Below are 12,199 nucleotides of genomic sequence, written 5' to 3'. Positions count from 1 at the left end.
AACTAGCATGATTATTCTCCATGTTGGCTGTCAGAGTTCGAAGAAAGCAGCAACTCATACTTCATCATCACCTCAAGTGTTTGCCTATCGCCTAGTTCAGAGTCATCCCTGGCTGGCTCTTTGGCGGGTGTTTCCTTTTTCTTTCAGTTTCGGAAGATTGGGCGAATCGTCTAAGTTTGCGATCAGAATCCCCAAATGTGGATTCTGGTTTTCCCGATTTTGTAGCGAACACACTCAAAGGCTCACACTTGACAGTGGGGTTGGTTGGAATAACACCCTCATCGAACACTATTGTTCGAGGTTGTTGGGGGGTGCGAAATGTTCCAAGACCGTCCGATCATATGAAGTGAGGCGACGGTTTCATGCAGTTTAGTGGACGGGCTAGTTAAGTGTCAAGCTTCTTTCTAATGACGGTTGGGATGGATCGTGCATTTAGTGGACGGGCTAGTGGACGGGCTAGTTAAGTGTAGAGCTTCTTTCTAATATGAAGTTAACCGCTGACATCAAATAGCGTTAGTAGATTCATCGGTGAATATTAATGAGACAGGTTGTCCGTAGGCTGCGTTTCATCATACATTTTGGGCGCGTACTCTTCCTCTTGTACGAGGTGTGATTTTCTCGCGGCGGTTGTGATTACAGCAGCAGGTTAGGTTTTTGGTGGGAGTAGTCAGTCTTTTTTACTCTTGGCGGGCCACAGAAAGTTCTTTGTGGATAGGGCCATTCTTGTACCATCCTTCTTGGGTGGTGCGTTAAGTGACGTTGATTTATTTTCTGATTGGTACTTTGGTTCTGCTTCGCGTCCATGTCCGGATGCCGCTTTGTTTCTCTTTTGAGAGTTTTGAGGTTTTGTCATTAGGATCAGGGCTAGTTCTTCTCGCCCATTAACAGTGATTGTAGGTTTTCTCCTTGGTCCACAACTCACCGAGGAGTGTTGTATTCTATGTATTTTAAATTGTTGATTAATGAAATAGAAGGTCCGACTCTTGCTTTAGCAAAAAGAATAATCAATAAAATCAACTTCCTTTCTCATATAGTTTATATGAAAATAAGGGAAAGTTAGTAGATGATAAAATAAAAGAAGAAGGAGAAAACAAAATTAAGAGATCAAATGTATTTGAAACACACATATATATAAAGGTAATTATACAAAATTTTGATATGTTAACCCATGGGTAAAACTAGTTTAGATTCATTACAACTTTGGATCTATGTAATCTTTAGGTTGAGAAAAACCTTTTAGGGACAAACATTTCTTCATGTTTTTCACTCTAAAACAGGACTTCAATTTAAGGGATTTGAACCCTCTTAATGCTTGATAAATTCTAAAATTAAACTGGATATAGGCTAGTGTAGTTGTGTTGGTTAACAAGCAAGGGTTGAATGTGAGTGAGATATAGATTAGATAGTAACACATGGAAGGAATTGTGGAAATTAACTTTATCATATGGTGAATTTTCACGTGGGAGTGTAGGGATTGTTGGTTACAAAAGACTGGAAAGTTTTTATAATAAAACTGGTTGAGTAGCCTTGTTGTCTTGATAACTTCAAAGGACTGATGGAAAAAATAATAATAAATATGATAAATGATATGGATTTATGAAGGGAATAAAATCAAATGCAGGTATAGAACACAAACATGGAGAAATAATGAAAATGAACTTTAATTAATAAATAGTGAATGTTAAAATTATTTACATGCAGAATGAAAATAAACTAGCTCAAGTGGTGGTAGCGTATATCTAGGAAGAAATGTGACGGATATGCATTTCCTGAAATATGTTACAATGAGGATAAGAGGGCATTTTGTCATGAAGAAATAACGAGAAACCCTAAACATCCCAAACCCTAACCCTAGGAGAAGAAGCGCCAAAGGCCTATGGGTCACGATGGGGTAAGTTGGAATGTCAACTTCTTCGGGTCGTAGCTTTGGCATGATACCTCCATTTGACTCACATGATAAGATGTTAGAAAGGCCTATTAGAGAAGAAAACATTTCAACTGCAAACATGAGATTTTCTCTCGCGTTCGCCCATTTCTCAAAAACGCCATTTAGGGCCTCAAAATGGCTCTAGAAGTTTAAGATCTAGAAACTGCCAAAAATAGAAAAGTGTGTTGTGAGCCATGTGGAATATGTGGTGGCCACCAATATCCATCTCGACGAATAAATATTGTGAATTCTCTAAACTATTTGACACATTAGTTGAAACTTGATTGGCACAAGATTAGTTGCGACAAAGTGATGGTGACAAATTACAGTGTCTATGTTGGTTTATTACCAACATAGCACTCATACAATGATGCGTTGAGATAAATACTTGGAACATGGTAGGGATAGATATATGGCTATATGGGAATTTGTGACCGCCTGAAATCTATTCGCGAACCTACCTCAATTTCACCCGGTAAGTAAGCTAACTTTCGATCGATATTTCCCCACAAAACTGAGCTGAGTTATTGGCATTGGCACTAGCACTGGCACTAGCATTAGCCCCTGTTTGATTCGTTATTATTAGCAAGCAAAATTGATCTATCCGGATCAATCACGGACGGATGTCACGAGTTAGTACATTATTTTCCATGGAAAACTTCCTTACAAAAACCCTTTAAGAATTTTCTAAAATTCCTTGAATAGAATAAGGTTAGATTTTGTTAAATGTTTTCAATGAACAAGATATTTGTTTAACCCCAAGGAATTGAAGTGGATTTAACCATGTGACCTTCTAGGTCAATATGGCTTTGACATGGAATATCGATCTACTTGAGCTAACCCTTGGGGCTAAAAAATATTTGGAAACAAGCCATGCTTCGTCAACCACACTATGGCATAATCGAAATCAAACTTGAAGCTCATGGTTATAAATTGGGGGCATATACTTTTTATGTGCACCTTGAATGTGTTGGTAGATATACTTAATGATTTGGACCCCTTAAATTTTCTATAGAGAAGACCTTACTAAGATTTTAATTTGCATGGGAAAGGGAAATGTATTCTTTTCATGTTAGCACATTCTCATGTGTAACATTTTCATTAGTATATATGCTTGTGTTTTATTATAATTATATATTTAACATTTATTTATCTTTTTAGTCCCTACCAATGTAAGAATCTAACAATTTATTTTCCTATTGACCACTATTAGTTTAGCATTGACCAATGCAATTTATAATGTTTAATTTTGAATAAAAAATATTTAATTTTCAATATTATTCGGAAATTTATTTTTCAAAACATTTGATTGGACCTTAACATGAAGGTCTTATTGCAACCTTTGGGCCATGTGGATAATTTTTTGCCATAATTTCTAGATGCATTTATAATATTTATGCACTCATTTTGGATATTTGTATAGTGAATTTTTATTGTTAAGCTTCAAACCACCCAAAATTAAAATCCTTAAAAATAACTCATACTCAATAAGTTAATACCCACCATAATTTAAGCAAGTACTTGCATAACAAGAGTTACTGCACACCATTATTTATGGGTTCCTCAACACTAAGTAGGACTAAAAATGTAAATGTGTAAACTTAGTAGTACTTACTAGGAAATTAATGCAAGTTTGTGCCCCTTCATAGGAAATTAATTTTTCTACTTCATATATCAATTTACAATTTTTCTTAAAACAAAATTTCCACTTGAGGAAGAGCCACTAAACTACCTTGAGACACTTATTTAACAATAAAGTTTCTAAAAATCCACCATTATTACATTGAGAAAAACAAAATATATTTTACCACTCATTACTAAAGAAATGTATAAATAATCTAATCGATATCATTTAAAAATAATAATAATGATTTGATATTTTAATAATGGTTATATATATATATATATATAATCATTTTAACATGTTTTCATTTTTTTTAATTAGTATTTAATAAATCTTTCTATGTAGTGACATAATTGGTAAAATAAATAAATTAATTAAAAGAAATAAAAATAAAATAAATAAACAATAATATTATTATGAATTTATGGAGTTGTGAGATCGAATAATAGCTAATTTGTAGGATTCTTGGAGCCGAAGATGAACCTTAACTTCACAGCCGCTGCTGCCTCGCCCTCGGCCGCCATCTGGCCTCTGGTTTGCCCTGTCGAGGCGGGAGATGCGCGTTTGAGTCAAGGTTCACACGATTATCATTTCATTTCTCATTTCTTTTCTGATACGCAGGTTTTCAAAATCTTTCTGAAAGCTCCCCTATCACTCTTTCGTTCTACTTTTTGTATTGCATCTGCCAGATCTTGGACCTCGGCTGCCGCATCTCATACGAGCCGCCTCCATCAGAATGCAAACGCAGAGACCAAGGATATGCGCGCCGAATATACTTTCGTCTCTCCTCAGGTGGAGGCTTCTGGGAAGAAATTCTCTACTCTCGAAGGCTGCCCATTCCTTCCACTGCCTTCTCTATCCCCCCAAAATAGCCAATACTCTGCTCCAGATCTTCATATTTTTTTAAGTGTCCTGGATCTACCTAGACGGATCGTCTGGAGGCTCTTTTGGGTGGATTGCTTTGAAAGATTCAATGGTCTTTGGACCCTCTTCTCTTCTCCTCACAAACCCCTACGGCGAGTTCAGGGGAAGAAGGCCCTTCAAAGCTCCAGCCTCCTCTCGACTTGGGTCTGCAAAGGAAAGCAGTACCCTGATCCTTCTGCCGTGTTTCAGATCCAAATCAGGCTTATCTCCGGCAAAACTCAGCTACATTGGGTGAACTCGTCGGATCTAGTGTAGGAACTCAAGCATGCTCTCGATCTCAAGTTGGGGATTCCCTTTGCAGCTCAATGACTTCTCCATGAAGGTAAAAAACTTGAGGATCCTCTCCCCCTGACTTTTTATAGCATTAAGAGAAATGCATCCATTACTCTTACTCTTCGCTTGAGAGGGGGAGTTGTTGGACAGTCCTCCTCTGCTAAGACGTTTTCATATAAAGACATTGTCCATGCTCAGATGCCTAAGAAGACAGCTCCACCAGTTCAGGCTCCAAGCCTTTTTTGGTGGACAAACTTGAGGAAACCCCCTCCATTGAAATCATGCATCCAACTCTGGATGAGCAAACCCAAACATTCGCAGAACAAGCCATTATTTGCAGGTTAAATGGGCTATGGCCGAGCATTGCCGACCTCTACCAATGGATTCACTCCAACTGGACCAACAATTGCAAGGTATTGTTATGCTCAAAGGGCTTCTTCATAGTAGTCTTCGTTCTAGATGAGGACTACCAGAAAGCTTTAACTGCAGGCCCATGGTTCTGGGGATCAGCAGGCTTATTCCTCACCCCTTGGTTCTCGATCCCTCTACAACAGTCATCACCAAGCTCCCCATCTGGGTTAGGCTTCCAAATCTCCCAGCGCACCTATGGCATTTTGCAGTATTCCAAGGGATCGAAAATTCTCTAGGCCGTTTTCTAGACACAGACGTCTCTAGAGGGGAAAAAGGAATATACACCTTTCACGAATCTGTGCAGAAATAGACATGAGCAAAGGTCTCTGTGACCAGATCAATCTCAAAATTGGAGACTTCCATTGGACTCAGACCTTGGACTATGAGAACACAGCCTTTCATTGCTGTAACTGCCATCACACAGGGCACCTTAAGGGCTCTTGTCCCACGATACCTACCCAAAAGAAGAAGGTCAGTCCTAAGAAGAAATCCAAGAGCTGGAAGCCTCATGATCCTCCCCCAATGGACGACTTTGATTTCAGCTCGAATGAAGAGGAACAGGTTGAGGAAGGAATGGAAGCAAAGCTGGCACACGACCCTCCCTTGACCGACATTGAGGATTTGTATGTCCCTCCAATCTCACAGAAAAGGAATCATGAATCCTCCCCCTCGGATTCAGACAAAGAATCCTCCCCGTCAGCATAGCCCAATCTGCAAATCATGCCAGTTCAGCAAAGTCCTCTTGACTGGGTCAAGGTTGTTAAAAAGAAAGGAAAAAAGTGCCGAATAACTGATTCTACACATGTTGGGTAGAATCCTCTGTTCTACTCTTGCTCCTCTCTTCTTCTTGTTTCTTCTTGCTCAGCGCAGCTCTCTTCTCCTTTCCTTTCTAGGGGACGAGGTGGATACCCTATCCTTTCCCGCAGCATGTGTTCTTGCCTCTCTTGAGTGTAACTTCTTATTGTACCATTCTTCCTTTTAATAGAATTAATCTTTAATGAGAAAAAAAATAGTATGAATTTATGTTAATATAAATATGCATAAACACTATTGAGTTACTTAAATGTATCGAACCATCTACGTTAAACTTATTACAGACCAGAAGCCTTATCATATACTACTACAGCTGATTTAACATTCGTTTAACAACATTAAATCATCTTACGCATTAAATCATCTTACGTTTCAGCATGGTATTTTGAATTGAATAACTACATTCAAAAAGTCTAATCCTGTCATACTATTTTAACAATCCAAGACGCCAAAAGAACATAAAGGGCCCATGGATAGGCCTATCGTACCGCCAAATTCTAGCCCACCAGGCTTTGTCCATGTCAACCAGCACGCTAGTATTATGAAATAAAAAAAAATAATAAAAAAAAAAGTCTAAAATTGTTATTCAATTTTCACAATCCAAGACACCCAGAAAACATTAGGGGCCACGGATAGACTAATCGTACCACCAAATTCTAACCCATCAGGCTTTGACCAAATTCTAACCCATAGGCTTTGTCCATGTCAACTAGCAAGCTTTATAGTTGATAATATGAAGAAAAGCATGTAACGTTTGACTATGACGTTTGCAATCAAGCAACCGTCCACGTAACAAACCAGAACTGGATTAAAAGTGTTTTCCAGCATCGCATCTAAAGCTGCATAAAACAGGCAGAGTAGACGAAAAAGATGGTTCGTTTATTGAATTTTTAGAGAAGAAAGAACAGCTCTGCGTACCTGTACCCATTCGCCAACACCTCTCAATCGCATGTTGAGGGGAATGATGAATTGGGTATGGACAGGTTTGGTGGAATGATGAATATTCGGTTTGGAATTAGGTTTTGTGGAAGCAGGTTCATCCAATACCTGTATATGGCCCCAGATTATAACCTAATTCCATACAATAATCATCGGATTGTATCTCTGGGTTTAATGTAAACATGTGTCCACTCCTGTTAGATTATGTTTATAAATTCACAGCCACTTTAGGTGGAATTCATACCCAAGTCCTCAGAATTCCTCATTCTGTACTCTCCACTTGGTGTATTGCCACTTTGGCCTCACTGTAAGGTTCACTTACAGACCTGTTATATTCTTTAGTTCAATCTCAGGCCTAAGGATGAAGGCAGAATCAGGAGGCGCTGATGCTAAGCTACCACTCCCGCCTCCAGTGGGACGTAAAAGAAGAGGTTTGGCAATTCTTGATTTTCTTCTGAGATTGCTTGCCATTGGAGCCACCCTTTCTGCAGCTATTGCTATGGGAACAAATAATGAAACTCTGAAGTTTTTCACTCAATTCTTCCAATTCAATGCTAGATTCTACAACCTATCTGCCTTCATGTACGTATAACGCTACTCTTCCAACTTTTTTTCAGATAGCTAGTGAGAATCTCAATCATACTGTATCTCTGAAATAATTGTGGAGATTTACTGTTAATTATGGATTTAGATACTTCGTGATTGCCAATGCCACTGTGGGTCTATACCTACTTTTATCGCTGCCCTTTTCCATCTTCGACATAGTGAGACCCCGTGCGGCAGCCTTTAGGGTATTACTCATCTTCTTCGACACGGTATGCATTAATTCATACTGCTCACAGGTTTTTTCATATAAATGTATAATGAGGCTTTGGTCCCTGAAAAATACAAGGGAAGAACCAAGATAATATATATTGTAATTGCAGGTGATGGTGGCTGTGTGCACATCTGGCGCAGCAGCAGCAACGGCAATAATGTATGTCGCTCGCAGAGGAAACACCAAAACCAACTGGTTTTCCATCTGTCAACAGTTCAATTCATTCTGTGACCAAGCCACCGGCGCTCTTGGTGCCTCTTTCGCCGCAGTTGTCTTACTAATTCTTCTAGTCCTGTTATCTGCTTCAACTCTCCACAGGCACCGAGCAGAGTTTTAGGGCAAAAGTTAGATTATATTATTCTTGATTATGCTTGTGGCTCTGTGGTATTTATGTGACTCCAGCGTTATGTGTCCATCTTTTTCTTTTATGTATGGTTTAATATTTGGGTTCCTTAGTCATCTTTGTGCAGTATAGGGTCGCCATTAGTGCTTCTGATCATCAGGATGAGAAGACATATATGTATTCAGTGTAAACTTCACAAGGTCAAGATTTTTAAGTTGTAAAATCAGAAATGTATGTATTCAGTGTAAACTTCACATTGTCAATATTTTTAGTTGTAATATCAGAAATGTGATTGGTCATGCAGATATTTGATTTTCTTTTCTTTTCAAATATCATAGAAAGATATCTCTCCCCTATGAATGCTTCAATAGAATTCAAACTCCTGGGAGATTCATTTCTCAACAAATAATCTGAGCAATGTGCTTCTTATTAAATGCGTTCTTGGTCATGTTTTCTTCTTATAATGTCATCTAACATAACGCATAATATAGATATTGGGTTGAACCAATGTTTACTTTTGGACATGCCCTGGCCTAAAGAAGATAGGACCGAAACAAGTACGTAATCATCAATATATAAATAAATTTTTGTTGTTGAAATTCCTTGTATTTTTTTCTTTGATTTTATGACAATAAAGTGTATTCTAGAAACCGGACTCACTATACAACTTTTTTTTGGGTTAAGTTTAGTTATAAAAAATAAAATGCCACTAAATGTATGTATTATGTAGTACAATTACATTAAAAATATTAATAGGGTTGATATAGCATAACTTTTTATAAATATAATTAAAAAAAAAATTGTAACAAGAAGAATGTCGTACCAATATATACATTTATGTGATTAATTATGTATAAAAAAAATTATGTGTCAATTTTACTTTGAAAAAAAAATTACACATATAAAATAGACCATTTTGCTAAAAAAAAATTGGTTATATTTTAATTTCCTCATCTAATTAGAATATGAACTTATTAGAATTGGAATAATCTCAAATTCTTAAGAAATTGCTGGAGATGGAGTGCACTAATCTAATTTTTTGAATTTATTAAAATTCAATGCAACCTAAAAAACTCGTTAACACACTACAACTATTGATAAGCATTAAGACTAAAAATATGTTGACCATATTCCCTTAAGAATTAATTTAGACCATCAATTCAAAAATAAAAATAAGAAGTAAACAAATCCATCTTATATTGAACTAAAATTCTCTATATATATAAATGGTTTTCATCATATATCTTTTAAATTTAAAAAAAATTAAAAAATTATAATTTGTTTATTATTATTATTATATATAGAAACATTATACATTTAAAGTTGTTAATTTTTCTAAATTAATAAAAATTAGTTTAAGGTCATCATCACCACCATTATCAAACAAAATTTTTAATCATGGACATTTAATCTCATTTTTAATGGAGATTTTAAATAGGTTAGTTGAGCATATCATGGACCAATATTGTCACTTAGTAAGATTATAGGAACAAAAAATCATAATTCATTTTATATGACAATTTACATCATATTTTTAATTAATGAATTCAATTAAAAAAATTTGATAACTACTTTACAAATAAATCCAAGCTTTTAATTTTTATACAGTAATAAGAATATTATATAATATTTTATGGAATTTAAAACCTTATTATCCACACTATAATTAAGAATAATAATAAAAATAAACACATTTATCAACGTAATTAAGAAATTTTGGAGGCAGATTCTGACTAGGAAGACTAAAGATAATAATAAAATTGCTCTTCACGATTGGAATTCTTATCTTAAAAAGCTTTATGAATCTCCAAATGTCATGGATAAGTTGGAAACCCTGCTGACAACGAAAGAAGTTTTCTCTTTAGAAGACATTAAGTTTTGGGTTAATCGCCTCGCTAATGGGAAAGCTAAGGACATTGAAGGTTACTAGGCGAAAATCTTAAAAATTGGAGGTCTTGTCCTCATCCCCCACATTCACAAGCTTTTAAATCAAGAAGTCAAGCAAGGGTTCCCTAAACCTTGGACTGAAAGCCTCATTAGCCCTATTTTTAAAAGTGGGGATATAAATAACCCCTCTAATTATCGAACAATTATGATCAGCCCTCTCTTAGCCAAGTTATATGGTAGTATTTTAGAAAAAAATTTTACAGCATGTGGCTTGAAAGTGAAGGTAAGCGGGCTAAAGGCCAAGCAAGTTTCAGAAGGCATCACTCAACAAAAAACCACCTCGTTACGCTTATGATCATTGCGGAGGAATGTCGTAATGATAAATCCAATTTATTTTGTTACTTTGTGGACTTTAGAAAGGATTTCAATACGGTTCCTAGATACAACCTTTGGAATAGATTAGAAGAGCTAAAGGTTCCTCTTAAGTTGAGAGCTTTCGCTATAAGGTTATACGAGAATGTAATTGCCAAGCTAAAGAGCAATGAGGGGTGGTCAAAAGATATTAAGTGTAACATCGTAGTTAAACAAGGTTGCTCCCTCTCCCCTACCCTATTTGGCATTCACATCGATAAGCTTGAAGGCTATTTAGAGGAAGCAGGATGTGATGGCATTATCTTAGCTCGGATAGTCGTCATCCTTCTTCTCTATGATGATGATATTGTTCTTTTGGCAAGGTGCCCATCTGATCTTGATAAGCAACTCAGGCTTCTTAAGGATTTCTGCTCTACCATGGGTATGACTGTTAACAATGACAAAACAAAAGTTATGACTATCAAATCCAAGAAGGACACTTACACTAATTTTATGTATTACAATAATAACTTGGAGGAAGTGTATTATTACAAGTACCTAGGAATTGATATTCATCATAAGCTCAACTTGAACCATAGCATTGAGAAAAGGATTAATGGGGGGTGGAAAGCTTATTTTCGTCTTGAAAATAATTGTAAAACAGCAAACCTCGTAATGTGGGATAAAAGAAGTTCCTCTTTGAAACTTTAGTCATGCCTATTATCTTATATGGTTGTGAGGTTTGGGGTTGCAGCATCTCCAGAGAAGCATGGAGAAAGATTAAGAAAATCCAAAAGTGTTTTATAACTTATAACCTGAAAATTAAAAGTAATACACCCTATCCTATTCTCCTTATAGAAGGAGGTCTTTCCCTTATTGAGAGCCTAGCTATGATTAGGTTTCTGTTGTACAAGCACAAACTCAATAACATAGACGATCATAGACTTCCTAAGCTAGCTTTAAATTCCAACCAAAACCACCTAAGGCTCAATCGCGGGTGGCATAAAGACACAAGGGCCTGGTTAAACTATTGGGAGATCAACGAGAATGATGCATTACAAAACATAAAAATAACATTAAAGATATTGTTACTTCTAAGTTCAAAGAAAAAATGTGGTGTGAGAAAGATTTAGCGGCTAAAAGAAAATTAAGTTATTATAAGAAGGTCATCAACCCCACCCTAGAAGATCAAAAGTATCTCTCTCTTTTAACTAGCTCAAAGAAGAAAATTAATATAGCAAAGATTAGAACGAATTCTCATGAGCTCCATAGTGAAACAGGTCGTTGGGCAGTTCCTAAAACGCCATGGATGGAAGGGATATGCCATATATGTGAGAATAGGAACATCGAGGATGAAAACCACTTCCTCTTAGAGTACCCCTTGTACAACCACATTAGATCTCAGTTTCACAATCTTTGTTACAATATTGACCTTCCTAGCCTTTTACAATGTCAAAATTATAGTGAGCTCAGGAGGCTTCTCTCCAAGCTTTTTGAGCATAGGAATAAAATCTTAAATCAAAATAAATAATTTGTTTCTTTAGGTCCGATAGACCAATATTTGGTCTCAACGGACGTTAACCATCATCATCATCATTATTATTTAGTCCATGAGTGTCTTATTAAAACTACTCTTTGATTTTTTTTAAATAATTATATTTTATATTATAAATTTGAAGCAAGAGTGTTCCTTTTTTTAAAATAAATGGTGTATAATTTTTTAAATTATATAAATTTTTTAGGTTAGAAATATTTGAAATCTGTATATTTATAAGTAACGATAGGGTAAATTTTTATCATTTAGATGTTTGACAATGGTGTATAATTTTTTAAATTATATAAATTTTTTAGGGTAGAAATATTTTAAATCTGTATATTTATAAGTAACGA

General features: G+C 35.9%; 1 protein-coding gene across 1 annotated transcript; it reads left to right on the top strand.

Moving 5' to 3' along the window:
• The first annotated feature begins 7,272 nt into the window (after positions 1-7,272).
• LOC149209084 (casparian strip membrane protein 1) lies at positions 7,273-8,065 on the top strand. Its single transcript, XM_089394207.1, has 3 exons — positions 7,273-7,493; positions 7,603-7,726; positions 7,838-8,065. The coding sequence occupies exons 1-3, from the start codon at positions 7,273-7,275 to the stop codon at positions 8,063-8,065; spliced, it is 573 nt and encodes a 190-aa protein (XP_089250333.1).
• The last annotated feature ends 4,134 nt before the right edge of the window (positions 8,066-12,199 follow it).

Source organism: Pinus tabuliformis, chromosome 1_2 (assembly GCF_031772625.1).
Source record: "Pinus tabuliformis cultivar Carrire ecotype Pingquan chromosome 1_2, CPIR1, whole genome shotgun sequence".
Taxonomy (NCBI): Eukaryota; Viridiplantae; Streptophyta; class Pinopsida; order Pinales; family Pinaceae; genus Pinus; species Pinus tabuliformis.
Note: the sequence above shows the minus strand (reverse complement) of the source record. Positions and strands in the feature narration are given on the sequence as shown.

Coding starts and splice junctions, on each gene's coding strand:
- LOC149209084 (XM_089394207.1), top strand. CDS start 7,273: ATGAAGGCAGAATCAGGAGGCGCTGATGCTAAGCTACCACTCCCGCCT. Junction 7,494..7,602: donor TACAACCTATCTGCCTTCAT/GTACGTATAACG, acceptor TTATGGATTTAG/ATACTTCGTGATTGCCAATG. Junction 7,727..7,837: donor TACTCATCTTCTTCGACACG/GTATGCATTAAT, acceptor TTGTAATTGCAG/GTGATGGTGGCTGTGTGCAC.